Source organism: Ambystoma mexicanum, chromosome 6q (assembly GCF_040938575.1).
Source record: "Ambystoma mexicanum isolate Mex_15411 chromosome 6q, UKY_AmexF1_1, whole genome shotgun sequence".
In the NCBI taxonomy this organism is placed as follows: domain Eukaryota; kingdom Metazoa; phylum Chordata; class Amphibia; order Caudata; family Ambystomatidae; genus Ambystoma; species Ambystoma mexicanum.
This window is the reverse complement of record NC_090937.1, coordinates 1,070,827,149-1,070,844,367: the sequence shown is the minus strand read 5'-3', so window position 1 is coordinate 1,070,844,367 and position 17,219 is coordinate 1,070,827,149. Positions and strand designations below refer to the sequence as shown.

General features: G+C 41.2%; 1 protein-coding gene across 1 annotated transcript in view; it reads left to right on the top strand.

The window, feature by feature from the left end:
- TRMT9B (tRNA methyltransferase 9B (putative)) overlaps positions 1-17,219 on the top strand; it is a 277,924-nt gene that overhangs the window by 207,449 nt on the left and 53,256 nt on the right. The window contains exon 3 of the mRNA XM_069631601.1: positions 16,397-16,570. Coding sequence (XP_069487702.1) covers positions 16,397-16,570 — 174 coding nt within the window. The remainder of the gene's footprint in view (positions 1-16,396; positions 16,571-17,219) is intronic.

Genomic DNA, 17,219 nt, shown 5'->3' with positions numbered 1-17,219 from the left:
GGTGGAAGGGCTCACTTCTTTGAGAACCCTGCAGAAGCAATTGCATATATGGATGCCTCCATCCCGCTTCCCCCCAGAGACCGGAGGAGAGATCAAAATGCAAGACCAAGACCAGGTGAAGAGAGAAGGAACCCAGTAGACTGATGAAGAAACACCATCCCTGTACAGCAACAATGTTTGAGGAGCATTAACACAGTTGGTCTGGACCGAACTTCATTGTTTATTGAGCCGTGAAGCTTCCAACGAGGGCAGCCAGATGGCTACAGCAGCTGTCCCTCTGGAAAGGTCCACCAGCTCAGAAGAAAGCCCACATGGCAAGTTATGAGTGTTATTGGGCAGCAGCGTCAAGTTCGGGGAGATGATGCGGGTGGGGGGGTCAGGACACAAGAAAATGTTTAGCTATGTTGAGCTATGGGGGAAGAGAGGGAGGGGAGAAAGGGGGAAAGTTTGCAAGTTGGCCTTTCGGTTTGTGAAGCGAGGCAACTCTGGTTCTGGGTTTGGTTTAAAGGTTATGTGGTCTTGCAGGAGCGGTTGCTGTTCCCGCCATACGAATACGGGAATCGGTTGATGCAATGGTTGGTAAAGACACACACATGAACAGTGCCACAGATGGACTGAGCATACCACTTTTAACCTGGAATGTAAGAGGGCTAAATAACCTGATGAAGGCCAGGAAGGTTGGGGAATTATGTTACCAGACATTGCCCTCAGATTGTGATGCTACAAGAAACTCATGCAATGGGAGCCGTAAACATGAATATATTGCCCAAATGGGGGAAGATACTATACGAACTATTCGTCTCAGTCCAGGGGAGTTATCATTCTCATACACCCCTCACTGGGGTTCCAGACAGCGGGCACAAGATAGACCCGCTGGGAAGATATGTTCTGGTATGGGGGGAAATAGCGGGTAAAAAATAACACTGGTTAACACATATGGCCCCAACATTGACGACCCACACTTTTACTTAAATATATATGAAACCCTCAATAAACTCTATGTATATACCATAATATGGGGGGGGATTTCAACATGGCCCTTGACCCCATGACAGACAGATCCAGCACGAAAATGAGGACACCAACCAGAATGGCACTAACACTGGGTCAACTACTCCCACAAATGGCATTGATAGATGCATGGTGCACATTACACCCAGATGCCAGGTGATACACCTATTACTCCTCTGTCCATGACAGTGAATCATGTATAGATTAATTTTTCGTGTCACAGGGCCTATCGGAGGCACTGCAGAGCTGTGAAGTCCTGCCCCGCACATTGTCTGATCATTCCCCTGTACTGCTGGAGCTCAGGCTTAGAAACATTCCCAGACCTGCTAGGAGATGGAGAATGCCGGGTGGGATACTTGGTGAACCAAACGTGATGGAGTCCCTGCGTGTGGAAATAATCAAGTTTTTCACTAATAATATTGGGACGGTAGCAAGGGTCTCCACGGTATGGGAAACCTTCAAGGTCTGGGCTAGGGGAGCACTGATCTCAAAGTCCACTGGCCTCCTGAAGGGAGTAAGAAGGGAGCTCGAGGGGGTATAAAATGCTTTAAACAGCCTTGAGGAAACCTATAGCCACACGCATGATAAGGCTACCCTGGCTGAGATTCACAAACACATAAGAGACTTTGATGACCTAGCCGCCAGAGAAATACGATATATGGCAGCCCCTGCATGAGCACGTAGATACGGTGAAGGCAACAAGGCGGGTAGAACATTGGCTAACCTGATTAAACATGAGAGGCAACCACATCCGATCACCAGTATACAGTCAACAACAAACGAGGTAGTGACCAGCGAAGAGGGAATAAATGGGGACTTTGTCAAATTTTATCAATCACTATATGCAAATAGAGATAGGAAAACTTCCACTGAGATAAAGGCATACTTGGCGACATTGGAACTCCCAAAACTTCCTCTTGAAAATAAAATGGCTCTAGATCAGCCGATCACTGCGGAAGAAGTTAATGAGGCGATCAAGGGGCTAACGTCAGGTAAAGCACCGGGCTCCTACGGGCTAGTGGCTGATTTCTACAAGGAATTCCATATGGAACTAGTTCCCATAATGTTGGAGACCTGGGAGGAAGTACTAGAGGGGAACATACTACCCCCAACGATGAGAGAAGCCATAATAAATGTGCTACCCAAGCCCTGACGCCCACCTAGCGACATGCATCATACAGGCCCTTATCGCTTATCAATGTTGATGCTAAGATATTTGCGAAGGTGTTTGCGAACTGTATGCTGCCTCTAGTCTCCACATTGGTTCACCCTGATCAGAATGGTTTTATTCCCCTAAGATCTACTGCGTTAAACCTCTGTAGACTATTTGGTGTAATGGCACAGATGGATCCAGGCAGAAGTGCAGTCGCTGTGGCCCTTGACGCCGAGAAGGTGTTCGACTCCGTCTCATAGATCTATCTCCTCACCGTGCTGGAAACATTTGGGATGGGTCCCGGCTTCATTAGATTTGTACGGCTACTCTACACCGCCCCCGGCGCTAGAGTGTGTACTAACAGAACCATCTCCGAGTTGTTCCAGTTGGGTAGGGGCACACGGCAGGGATGTCCATTCTCACCCATTTTGTTTGCCTTGACCATAGAACCTATGGCTGTGGCCGTCAGGCTAAAGACATGGAGACAAGGGAATAAATATGAAAGGCTCCATCCAGCTAATCTCACTATATGCCGATGATACACTCCTACATGTCCGTGAACCAGAGAAAAATATAGCGCCCATAATGGCTTATATACATGAGTTTGCAGAATACTCGGGATATACCATAAATACAGCCAAATCGGAAATATTCCTGCTCACCCCCTCTACTAAATGCCCAGCAGTCATCTGCTGACTCAAATGGTCAGAACAACACATCAGATACCTAGGGGTGTTAGTATCTAGAACGAGACACACTCTTTACACGGTTAATCACAAGCATGCACTACAAACACTGAATACCAAGCTACAGATTTGGAAACACCTCCCCATATCCCATGGGGGCTCAAATGGGAATATGGGAACGGCAGAATAGCACTTCTCAAAATGATAGCCCTCCCTAAGCTACTATATTTCTTTGTAAATATACCTATATGGCCGGGCAGAGACTTCTTCTCCAAATTGCGGTCCATGGTAGTGACCTTCCTATGGAACGGGAAAACAGCGAGAATAGGGTTGGAGAAAAAAGACAGAGCCCTATAACACCGGGGGTATAGCGGTCCCAGACTTTGAGCTCTACTATCTTGTCGCCCAGGCACAGTTTGCAAAGTATTGGTACGAGGAGTCTGATGGAGCGCCACACACCTGGGTAGAAACACACACTATATCCCCGACAGACATTAAGTCAGTTATATTTAATTCACGACACAAAGACACATGCGAATATGACCCGGTCAGCTGTGCGGTCCGGGCTTGGGGCGCAATATTTAAAAGATTGAAGCTGGAGACATCTTACAACCCAGAGGTCCCCTTGTGGAACTTTCCGGGTATCCCCCCGACTTTTGATACGAGTATTCAGGAGGCCTGGCACCCCCATATGGAAATGAAGGTGGGCGACATGTTTATAAATGGTAAATTTGCAACCAAGGATGACTTCATGAGAGCAATGGGTGGTGGGCCACTCAAAACACTACAATACTATAGGATGAGAGCTGCATTCCAGAAAAGATGGCCGCTGTTCCCCGACGAACCCACGAACCCCCCCCCCACACCCTTGTACACAACTCATTACCACGAAGGCTGGGCTGGGTATCTCTAAATTATATATGGCAGTACAAACCCACATGGGAGACAGACCTGCTGATGCCCATCCCGGAAGACAAATGGAATAGATACTGGGCACTTACGAAAAACATTTCATTAAATGCGGGGCTACGCCTGATCCAATTCAAAATCCTAAATAGATTACACTACACACCGGCTAGGATGGCAAAATTTGTAGCGGAGTACACAGGGGAATGCCCCAGGTGCGGATCCCAGCGGGTGGGCTCCTTTCACATGTACTGGGAGTGTCCAATACTGTTGGGATTCTGGGGAGAGGTAGCCGAGATGCTGATGGAAATCACGCAGATACCCCCACAGCTAACTCCCCAAAAATACTTATTCGGAGACATTGGTAAGTGGTCTGAGAAAACCAGAAGATTATTTAACGTCTCATGTGGTGTGGCTATGAAATGTATGGTACAAGCCTGGAAAAGTCCTACACCACCCAGCATGACCAATTTCCTCCGTGAACTGACATATATTAATGAATGTGAGGAACAATGTGTTTTGACCCAGCCTGGGGCAAGCCGACCAAAAGACATATGGGCCTCTTCCTCATGTATTTGTGTGAAATGCTCTCCGATGATGAAGCGTCCATGTAACACCGTATGTAAGAGACTTACCCAATTGTTGACTTGAATATACTGTGGGAATGAAGTTGCTTCCCAGTCAAGATAGAGATACTAAAACATTGAGACCCAGAGGAGTGAAGGAGAATTTTTACGGGACCAATCATACTCATCCCAATCAAGATAAAGAGATTAAAATATGGAAGCCTAGAGGAAGCAATGAGAATCATTATGGGCCCAATCATACTCATCCAGTCCAAATAAAGGCACCATAACATTGAAACCCAGAGGAATAAGTGAGACTCGTTATTGGAGTGTTCATACTCATAACCGTCAGGGAAAACAAAGTGTAATAAGCAATAGCTAGCACACTTGCTGTGTACTGCACCAAGGCCCAGGAAGTGGAAAAGGTAGAGATAAGGGGTAGGAAAGAGCAGTGTGTACATTCACAGCCTTGGGACATTCTGGAATATGGGCTGAAGGAAGAAGTTCCAACAGGCCAAGAGCAATAGTACAGAAGTGCAATAAGTATAGCAGCAAGACAGCCCTGCAAGTGTGGGACCCACTTATGAGGGTTTACAGATGTCAGGAATGGCTGCATTTGACTCTGAATGTCCCATTCAGTTTCAATTGGTGGAATATAAATTATTATCTAACCTTCAGAGTTCACTATCAGAGCTCAAAGAAGGCTTCAAACCTCTGTAAAAGCACCGAACAGTTACTCTGACTCCAGGCAGAACTGTTGCAGCCTTCCCTGAATTAGGATGAATAGAAATGGACTAGTGGTTTAAGAGGTGGAAGGTGGAAGGAATACGTCTAGGTTGGCTCCACCATGGACATGCGTGGGTTCTCCAAACTCAAAACATCTTACCCTGTTAGGGACTTAGGAACTCAGAAGGACAAAGTTGAACATTTTTCTGCCAACAACAAGGCAGCAGTGGCACAAGGAAACTCCAATCACTAAAATATCCCAACCTGCTTGCACTCATTCATTCACCACACCAACAAGCCCTGAGTCATGAACCCAAAGGAAGAGACTGACACTAATAAACTGCTTGCACTCATTCATTCACCACACCAACAAGCCCTGAGTCATGAACCCAAAGGAAGAGACTGACACTAATAAACTGCTTGCACTCATTCATTCACCACACCAACAAGCCCTGAGTCATGAACCCAAAGGAAGAGACTGACACTAATAAACTGCTTGCACTCATTCATTCACCACACCAACAAGCCCTGAGTCATGAACCCAAAGGAAGAGACTGACACTAATAAACTGCTTGCACTCATTCATTCACCACACCAACAAGCCCTGAGTCATGAACCCAAAGGAAGAGACTGACACTAATAAACTGCTGCCAAGATAGTTGATGAGAACAATACTACTTTAAGGACATGGCTCTTACCTCTTCAGTGGGCCTCATTACACGGTAGGAGGTAACCATGCCGCTATTAGCGGCATGGCTACTCCCTTACCGCATACCGGGTCCGGGTAGGCGGTATGGGGACTTACCGGGTCATTCCGACCCTGGAGGACCCGGTATCTCCCCATTCCAAATACCATTCCCCATTCCCATTTGAGCCCCCATAGGGCTCGATGGGAATGGGGAAGGAGCTAATAACGGTACCGCAATTTGCGGTACCGTTATTAGCTCTGAATTCCCTCAGCGGGTCCCATCCTTAATGCCTGGTCAGACCAGGCGTTGAGGACGGGACCCGCTGAGGGACCTCGTAGTAGGGCGCTAAGGGATTACCGGCACCGGTGACCTTACCGGTGCCGGTAATCCCTTAGCGCCTACAGTGTAATGAGGCCCAGTTAGTATGCAAGTGAATATGGAATGCCATTACACACAGATGAAGCTACATGCACCTCTTTCGAGCGAGGTGAGTAGAATTCCTGTCACCGGGCCGTAACAGGCAGATTACGTTCCCCAAATCTGCACTGTAGATGGAGCTATGGTCTGCTGGGTGATGTGGAGGAAAAATATAGATTCATACGCGGGTTGCCCCACACTAAGGTGATAATCCCTCCTACACAGTGGGGATATAATATCTATTTAATCAAGAAAGAAGAGACATGTACATAAACCCAATACGTTATCCACAACAAACTGAAACCTGTTTACATAGCCCACTCACCAAATAAAGGCTATGTTAAATTTCATAAATGACATGTATTCAATATTTTAAAATATCATATTTAATTCATTTGCTAAACAGCACAAGTATCAAAAAACATTTACATAAAAAAAGCATTAAATCACATAAAAAATACACAATGTTATAAAAGTGGTGGTAACACCACACATCTTCAAGTTAAACAACTACTTGAACATTCTCCACAGTAGCTAATTCAACTGTTCTTATTTGCTACTGTGCGTAACAGCTAAGCCCGACTTATATAAGTTTCTGTCCTGAATGTTGTTAATAACCGGACATTCTTCAGGGGCGAAAAATTGTCTTGTGCTTCTTTTTGACTTCTCTCTGTAATTCCGGTTTCTAAAATTGAGGATACATACAATACAAAAACTTATTACTACATTGACATGATGGGTTATTTTACTTAACCTAACTCGTCGCAATCACCATTAAGATGCATAAAGTATATATTTAATCAAATACTAATGCTTAAAACTTGTAGCCATTTAAACAAGTTTAATAGACAATCACAATTTTGTCCTTCACTATTCATAGTGTTAGAGAGAGATATATCTAGCACCTATCCCACCTGTTCTCATCAAAACGTGCTTACCAATGCATAGTACAATCATCAAGACCACACACCTATTAAGAACCTTCACTATGGTCCTTACACAGTCTAATAGAGTGTGGCCTCACCTCCATTTCAATACTGACTTTGCTCTCTATTGGGCAAAGTTCAAAACTTTTTCTCAAACCCAATTCAGATACACAGTTTCAAGTTCGCTTTTCATAGACAAACCAATAAGACGCTCTATGTGTTCCTAAATGTACAAAAGGTAAACCACACAGAAAAAGACAGAATGGAAAAGACAAAAAGGAAGGTTCATACCTTTATAGCACTCAGTTCAGGAAGTTATTAATTTCTGAGGTCTGGAGTCATATCCACAACTTCCTAAGTCAAAATTCTATTTTGCTTAATAGCATTCCAAGGGAGTCAAACGTCTTTCCTAGAGTGTAGCAAACACGAAGCCTCACCCTAGTAAGTCATTTAGACAAAAATGTACTTTCCAATCAAGAATTACCAAAATATTCCCTAGGCATAAGTACCCCATCTTACCTTTAAAGGAATCTAAAGCCCAATTTCATCAGCAGGGTGCAGTGATTATGCCGCTAACCTGCTCGTAAGGCGAGCCTTCCCATTTATATTGCGCGCTACAATTGTGCGCACATTAATGACGTCATCGCGTCAAAACGTGACGCGATGACGTCATACGTGCCGCGCAACGCCATGCCGTCGCCAAACAAAAAAACATGGTTGCCAAGGTGATCCGCGAAAATGTCAATAGCAATGGTATTGGCATTCACACAACCCAAATGGGCGCAGACCATATATATTTCTTCAAAAAGAAAGAGGAGAAAGAGCAGCATTGAAAAATACTTTCTCTACATGGTTGTAGGGGCCCAAGGGTACACAGATGGTTTTTACCTGCCCCTAAATCCAGAAACTGGAACTATCCCAAGTTGATAGAAATCTCTACTGGTTGAATGTGCCAGATTTCTTAAGAGGCACAATATAATGTTACACAGAGGGTCCAGCACTCAGGTTTGATCGTACACTGATCACGTGTTCTCATGATGTTATCATATGAGAACACTATACGGGTCACCCGCACCATACCAAAGAAACATTTGGTCATTTTCAATAAGTAATACGTAATACAGGATACCCTACCCACCTCATATCCTGTCTTAAATTCTTAGAAATAAATTCCTATTTCACAGTAAAAGCGTCTAGATAGGAAATACCTAAAGTCAATGCATGACACGTCCTATAATATAGAGTAAATACACAGGAAAAATACTTGATCTATTTAATATTATGCCACTCAATATTTTCATTGAGTCCTGTTATATGACTGTTGGTTAAAAAGATCAATTTTTGTTCTAAATGTATTAATTTTCTGTTGATATCTTCCTGTGACTTTCCTTTTACTTTCTTCAAGATGCACCATTCGAAATCCATGAAAGAATGGCCCTTTTCTTCAAAATGTTTCACCAGGGGGGCTTTTTCTACATGGTTCTTAAGGCAACTCTTGTGTTCTATCATACGTGTCTTGCATTTTCTGTTGGTCTTTCCTATGTACAATAAGGCACAAGGGCATCTAATCATGTAAATCACATTATCTGTTTGACAATTAGTATGTTCCTTCATTTGCCATTCTGATTTTAAACCCAAGTTCACAGATGTCATTTTGCGGGTAAGAGGGCACATAATGCAATCGCCACAAGGATGATGCCCTACAACCCTAGGTCTCCCCCATAAAGTGCTCTGTCGTGCTTCAGGGGTATAAGTTTTCTGTATATCATTACGCATCACTAAATTGCGAATGTTGGTACTTTTCTTAAAAGCCACTAAAGGAGTGGGAATGGTCATTATCTTCTTCCAATTCCTCTGGATAATGTTTTTAACTTTATAAGAAATATTACTAAAAGTGTTGACAAATACCAATGGTCGCTCTACCATCTCTCTATTTTTCTTTTCAAATAGCGCTTCTCGATGATTATTAAAAGCTCGTTTGGCTGATTGTTTCACAATCTTGGCAGGATACCCTCTCTCAGTGAGTTTGTTAATCAAAATGTTAGCCCCATCTTCATAGTCCAACCTTGTGCTACTATTACGTTTAAGGCGTAAAAATTGACCAAAAGGCAAGTTGTCACGCACATGTTTGGCATGGTGACTGCCATAATGCAATAATGCATTCTTATCAGTACTTTTTACAAATGGTTTGACCCATAGTTGATTATCTCTGTGGTAAATGGTCAGGTCTAAATAATTGACTTCATTGGAACTCATAGAAGCTGTAAATTTCAGATACCTGTTCTGATTGTTTAGCCACACAACAAACTTGTTAGCTGTTTCTAATGTTCCATGCCACACCATAAACACATCATCAATATATCGTAACCACTGAGATATTTGATGTCTAAACGGGTTAACCCCAGAGTAAATAACAGTTTGTTCCACCATGTCTACATATAAATTGGCTAAATTAGGGGCCATCGCTGCTCCCATGGCCGTGCCTTCCACCTGCATGTAAAATTGGCCCAAAAATTGAAAGAAATTTTTTGTCAGAGCCATTTCAGCACACCATATAATGAAAGCATTACTAACCGGATGATTGTCCTCACGCTTTAATAAGGTTTCCTCCACTACTTCTAAAGTGGCTCTTTGTGGAATGTTGGTATAGAGAGATTGTATGTCTAAGCACATCAGTATATCGGTATTAGGGTCAAACATAAACCCCTCGATTTTCACAATGGCATCTCTAGTGTCTTGTACATAACTCTTCATTTTAGTTACAAACGGTCGTAGATAAAAATCTACATATTTGGATACTAGAAGCACATATGAAAGAAATGCAGAATTTTAAAATAGAATCTAGTGCAGAAAGAATTAAAAGGCTCAAAAAAGATTTAGTCAGTTTTGAACATGAAAAAGCTTTCCGATATGTTATGAAAGATTATAACTTCGGAGCACCTGTCAAAGGACAAAAAACCAACAGAAAAGTGAGGTTCAGGAACACTTCTTATAGCTCTAGTGAGGAAGGTGATATACCCAATGACAATGAAGACACTAATGGGGGAGAGCAAAGAGGAAGAAATACTAATGCCCCTTTACAAAGAGGTCGATTTTTAAGAGGTAACCAGAATATAAGAAATGGATCCAGACGCCCACCTTTTTTAGGCAGAGGAAACAGTCGACAAGATTGGTCAACAGACCGGATACAGACACGCAGTTATCGGGGTTGGTAGTGAACTTATCTAGTAAGACTCTGACTAAGGAAGAGGAGCAGTGCCTCAATAAGGGTCTAAATTTTGTGATATCTAAATATCACAATCCTTTTGAGTTCAGATTGGAATTCAACGCCTTCATGCGGAAGGTACATTTAAAAGAGTTTTTTGAGGACCAACCAGCTAGTATCTACACTAATTATAGTGGGTTGAGAAATCCATCTACTTTTTGCCCCCCCCAACATACCCACTCCCCGGAATCATTGGTTTTTGAAAAAAAGGTACTCCGGGAGATTCAGAAATTAGAAAGGAAAGGGACTCCTAGAAATTCTAATTTAAGTAAATCAGAAATTACGATGCTGCGTAATTTGGGTAAAGATGACAAAATAGTAATTCGACAGGCAGACAAGGGGGGTGCCATTGTTATCCTAAATAAAAAAGACTATATAGAAGAATGTGACAGGTTACTGGCAGACAACAATAGCTACTGCAAAATCGAACAAGATCCTAGTCCAGACATCATGAAACAGATAAGAGAAAAGGTTGATAAAGCTGTTGAGTTACAGCTTATCAGCAAACAGGAAGGTGATTACCTTACCAGGGAAACAGCGAGGATTCCAATATTTTACATATTGCCTAAGATCCATAAAAACAAGGATAAACCTCCGGGCAGACCTATAGTGTCGGGCGTGAATTCAATTTTGGAACCCTTATCCAAATATGTAGATTTTTATCTACGACCGTTTGTAACTAAAATGAAGAGTTATGTACAAGACACTAGAGATGCCATTGTGAAAATCGAGGGGTTTATGTTTGACCCTAATACCGATATACTGATGTGCTTAGACATACAATCTCTCTATACCAACATTCCACAAAGAGCCACTTTAGAAGTAGTGGCTTCTCGATTTTCACAATGGCATCTCTAGTGTCTTGTACATAACTCTTCATTTTAGTTACAAACGGTCGTAGATAAAAATCTACATATTTGGATACTAGAAGCACATATGAAAGAAATGCAGAATTTTAAAATAGAATCTAGTGCAGAAAGAATTAAAAGGCTCAAAAAAGATTTAGTCAGTTTTGAACATGAAAAAGCTTTCCGATATGTTATGAAAGATTATAACTTCGGAGCACCTGTCAAAGGACAAAAAACCAACAGAAAAGTGAGGTTCAGGAACACTTCTTATAGCTCTAGTGAGGAAGGTGATATACCCAATGACAATGAAGACACTAATGGGGGAGAGCAAAGAGGAAGAAATACTAATGCCCCTTTACAAAGAGGTCGATTTTTAAGAGGTAACCAGAATATAAGAAATGGATCCAGACGCCCACCTTTTTTAGGCAGAGGAAACAGTCGACAAGATTGGTCAACAGACCGGATACAGACACGCAGTTATCGGGGTTGGTAGTGAACTTATCTAGTAAGACTCTGACTAAGGAAGAGGAGCAGTGCCTCAATAAGGGTCTAAATTTTGTGATATCTAAATATCACAATCCTTTTGAGTTCAGATTGGAATTCAACGCCTTCATGCGGAAGGTACATTTAAAAGAGTTTTTTGAGGACCAACCAGCTAGTATCTACACTAATTAAAGTGGGTTGAGAAATCCATCTACTTTTTGCCCCCCCCAACATACCCACTCCCCGGAATCATTGGTTTTTGAAAAAAAGGTACTTCGGGAGATTCAGAAATTAGAAAGGAAAGGGACTCCTAGAAATTCTAATTTAAGTAAATCAGAAATTACGATGCTGCGTAATTTGGGTAAAGATGACAAAATAGTAATTCGACAGGCAGACAAGGGGGGTGCCATTGTTATCCTAAATAAAAAAGACTATATAGAAGAATGTGACAGGTTACTGGCAGACAACAATAGCTACTGCAAAATCGAACAAGATCCTAGTCCAGACATCATGAAACAGATAAGAGAAAAGGTTGATAAAGCTGTTGAGTTACAGCTTATCAGCAAACAGGAAGGTGATTACCTTACCAGGGAAACAGCGAGGATTCCAATATTTTACATATTGCCTAAGATCCATAAAAACAAGGATAAACCTCCGGGCAGACCTATAGTGTCGGGCGTGAATTCAATTTTGGAACCCTTATCCAAATATGTAGATTTTTATCTACGACCGTTTGTAACTAAAATGAAGAGTTATGTACAAGACACTAGAGATGCCATTGTGAAAATCGAGGGGTTTATGTTTGACCCTAATACCGATATACTGATGTGCTTAGACATACAATCTCTCTATACCAACATTCCACAAAGAGCCACTTTAGAAGTAGTGGAGGAAACCTTATTAAAGCGTGAGGACAATCATCCGGTTGTCATTATATGGTGTGCTGAAATGGCTCTGACAAAAAATTTCTTTCAATTTTTGGGCCAATTTTACATGCAGGTGGAAGGCACGGCCATGGGAGCAGCGATGGCCCCTAATTTAGCCAATTTATATGTAGACATGGTGGAACAAACTGTTATTTACTCTGGGGTTAACCCGTTTAGACATCAAATATCTCAGTGGTTACGATATATTGATGATGTGTTTATGGTGTGGCATGGAACATTAGAAACAGCTAACAAGTTTGTTGTGTGGCTAAACAATCAGAACAGGTATCTGAAATTTACAGCTTCTATGAGTTCCAATGAAGTCAATTATTTAGACCTGACCATTTACCACAGAGATAATCAACTATGGGTCAAACCATTTGTAAAAAGTACTGATAAGAATGCATTATTGCATTATGGCAGTCACCATGCCAAACATGTGCGTGACAACTTGCCTTTTGGTCAATTTTTACGCCTTAAACGTAATAGTAGCACAAGGTTGGACTATGAAGATGGGGCTAACATTTTGATTAACAAACTCACTGAGAGAGGGTATCCTGCCAAGATTGTGAAACAATCAGCCAAACGAGCTTTTAATAATTATCGAGAAGCGCTATTTGAAAAGAAAAATAGAGAGATGGTAGAGCGACCATTGGTATTTGTCAACACTTTTAGTAATATTTCTTATAAAGTTAAAAACATTATCCAGAGGAATTGGAAGAAGATAATGACCATTCCCACTCCTTTAGTGGCTTTTAAGAAAAGTACCAACATTCGCAATTTAGTGATGCGTAATGATATACAGAAAACTTATACCCCTGAAGCACGACAGAGCACTTTATGGGGGAGACCTAGGGTTGTAGGGCATCATCCTTGTGGCGATTGCATTATGTGCCCTCTTACCCGCAAAATGACATCTGTGAACTTGGGTTTAAAATCAGAATGGCAAATGAAGGAACATACTAATTGTCAAACAGATAATGTGATTTACATGATTAGATGCCCTTGTGCCTTATTGTACATAGGAAAGACCAACAGAAAATGCAAGACACGTATGATAGAACACAAGAGTTGCCTTAAGAACCATGTAGAAAAAGCCCCCCTGGTGAAACATTTTGAAGAAAAGGGCCATTCTTTCATGGATTTCAAATGGTGCATCTTCAAGAAAGTAAAAGGAAAGTCACAGGAAGATATCAACAGAAAATTAATAAATTTAGAACAAAAATTGATCTTTTTAACCAACAGTCATATAACAGGACTCAATGAAAATATTGAGTGGCATAATATTAAATAGATCAAGTATTTTTCCTGTGTATTTACTCTATATTATAGGACGTGTCATGCATTGACTTTAGGTATTTCCTATCTAGACGCTTTTACTGTGAAATAGGAATTTATTTCTAAGAATTTAAGACAGGATATGAGGTGGGTAGGGTATCCTGTATTACGTATTACTTATTGAAAATGACCAAATGTTTCTTTGGTATGGTGCGGGTGACCCGTATAGTGTTCTCATATGATAACATCATGAGAACACGTGATCAGTGTACGATCAAACCTGAGTGCTGGACCCTCTGTGTAACATTATATTGTGCCTCTTAAGAAATCTGGCACATTCAACCAGTAGAGATTTCTATCAACTTGGGATAGTTCCAGTTTCTGGATTTAGGGGCAGGTAAAAACCATCTGTGTACCCTTGGGCCCCTACAACCATGTAGAGAAAGTATTTTTCAATGCTGCTCTTTCTCCTCTTTCTTTTTGAAGAAATATATATGGTCTGCGCCCATTTGGGTTGTGTGAATGCCAATACCATTGCTATTGACATTTTCGCGGATCACCTTGGCAACCATGTTTTTTTGTTTGGCGACGGCATGGCGTTGCGCGGCACGTATGACGTCATCGCGTCACGTTTTGACGCGATGACGTCATTAATGTGCGCACAATTGTAGCGCGCAATATAAATGGGAAGGCTCGCCTTACGAGCAAGTTAGCGGCATAATCACTGCACCCTGCTGATGAAATTGGGCTTTAGATTCCTTTAAAGGTAAGATGGGGTACTTATGCCTAGGGAATATTTTGGTAATTCTTGATTGGAAAGTATTTTTTGTCTAAATGACTTACTAGGGTGAGGCTTTGTGTTTGCTACACTCTAGGAAAGACGTTTGACTCCCTTGGAATGCTATTAAGCAAAATAGAATTTTGACTTAGGAAGTTGTGGATATGACTCCAGACCTCAGAAATTAATAACTTCCTGAACTGAGTGCTATAAAGGTATGAACCTTCCTTTTTGTCTTTTCCATTCTGTCTTTTTCTGTGTGGTTTACCTTTTGTACATTTAGGAACACATAGAGCGTCTTATTGGTTTGTCTATGAAAAGCGAACTTGAAACTGTGTATCTGAATTGGGTTTGAGAAAAAGTTTTGAACTTTGCCCAATAGAGAGCAAAGTCAGTATTGAAATGGAGGTGAGGCCACACTCTATTAGACTGTGTAAGGACCATAGTGAAGGTTCTTAATAGGTGTGTGGTCTTGATGATTGTACTATGCATTGGTAAGCACGTTTTGATGAGAACAGGTGGGATAGGTGCTAGATATATCTCTCTCTAACACTATGAATAGTGAAGGACAAAATTGTGATTGTCTATTAAACTTGTTTAAATGGCTACAAGTTTTAAGCATTAGTATTTGATTAAATATATACTTTATGCATCCTAATGGTGATTGCGACGAGTTAGGTTAAGTAAAATAACCCATCATGTCAATGTAGTAATACGTTTTTGTATTGTATGTATCCTCAATTTTAGAAACCGGAATTACAGAGAGAAGTCAAAAAGAAGCACAAGACAATTTTTCGCCCCTGAAGAATGTCCGGTTATTAACAACATTCAGGACAGAAACTTATATAAGTCGGGCTTAGCTGTTACGCACAGTAGCAAATAAGAACAGTTGAATTAGCTACTGTGGAGAATGTTCAAGTAGTTGTTTAACTTGAAGATGTGTGGTGTTACCACCACTTTTATAACATTGTGTATTTTTTATGTGATTTAATGCTTTTTTTATGTAAATGTTTTTTGATACTTGTGCTGTTTAGCAAATGAATTAAATATGATATTTTAAAATATTGAATACATGTCATTTATGAAATTTAACATAGCCTTTATTTGGTGAGTGGGCTATGTAAACAGGTTTCAGTTTGTTGTGGATAACGTATTGGGTTTATGTACATGTCTCTTCTTTCTTGATTAAATAGAGGAAAAATATAGGCCATGATTGGCCTGAATGCTGGGCATTCCAGCTGATCAAGCCGGCTATTGAAATGTGAGTCTCTGAATGGCCGCAACATCAGTGTACCCGATTAGCTCGATTTTATTTGGCAGTCGTTTGCCCCATCATAGAGGGTCAGGGCTGACACAACGGAATGTGGAATGATGGTGGGGGAGTGGGAGGGGGAATTGGACCCTGTTCCACTGAGCTGTAAGGATGATATGTTTTTTTCCCATTCCTCAATGTTAATATAAAAAGTAACAAACCTGCACCTTCCAAAGATATTTGCAGCACTAGCCAAATGAATTACCTGAATTTGAATATATATTTTTCCAATGTATTTAAATTCATGCATGCTCAAAGTTATAACATGTTCACTGTGTACATTCAAGATACATTTTATGTTAAATGAGTACAGTAACACCACACAAATTGAATTAAATTCTAAAAATGATTTGTGGTCCCAATAAAATGTATGTTCCATATTTGAAGGCATTGCATATTGCTTGAATACAATTACGTTTTTCATAGGTTGTGGAACAGGGAAATATCTCGCCGTCAACAGTGAAGTGTATACAGTGGGATGCGATTACTGTGGTCCTCTGGTAGACATTGCAAGGAAGAATGAAGTTGAAGTGATGGTATGTGACAACCTTAATCTTCCCTTTAGGGATCACTGCTTCGACACAATCATCTCCATAGGAGGTAAGAGCAATGTTACCTAGTTCTCTCTTTGCCATGGTGGAAGCTGGTAATGTGTTATCCTATTACATTATTTTGAGATTATCGTTTTCCAAATATAATATGCAAAACCATTCAACATAAAGAATACTGAAAATGGTGCAACAAATCCCAAGACACCAGAAGAACTGGGAGCTAACAATGTATCATGTTTTTATTAACCAATTGGGATAGATGAACCATGCTTCCCTAAAGCACAGTAAGGGGTAAATAAATAAAACAAACATTCAGGAATACATGAATGGATAAATGCATTGCTTTTATTGGGATTCATGTGTAGAACCACTTCAAAGCAGCATTGGAAGAGGCATTTAGATCAGTATCAGTAATTTAGTCCACAGCTGAAATCTTGAAGGCCATCACTTAAGGAATGGAGAAGTCATGTAACAAGGTCACTCTGCGGTCAATTCTGCTAAATAGGACTATCATTCTATTGTCTGTCGTATTAACAGTGTCTCCACCCATGCTCTGGTACCCATTGGCAAGGTGGGAGGTGGGTGATATTGCCCATTTGAGCAGAAGGAGAAATGACTGAGATTTTAAGAGGGCAAGAGTTCTGGTCCAGAGGCCAACGTGTCCTATCGTCAGCCAAGAGTTATGAGCCAGAGCCCAA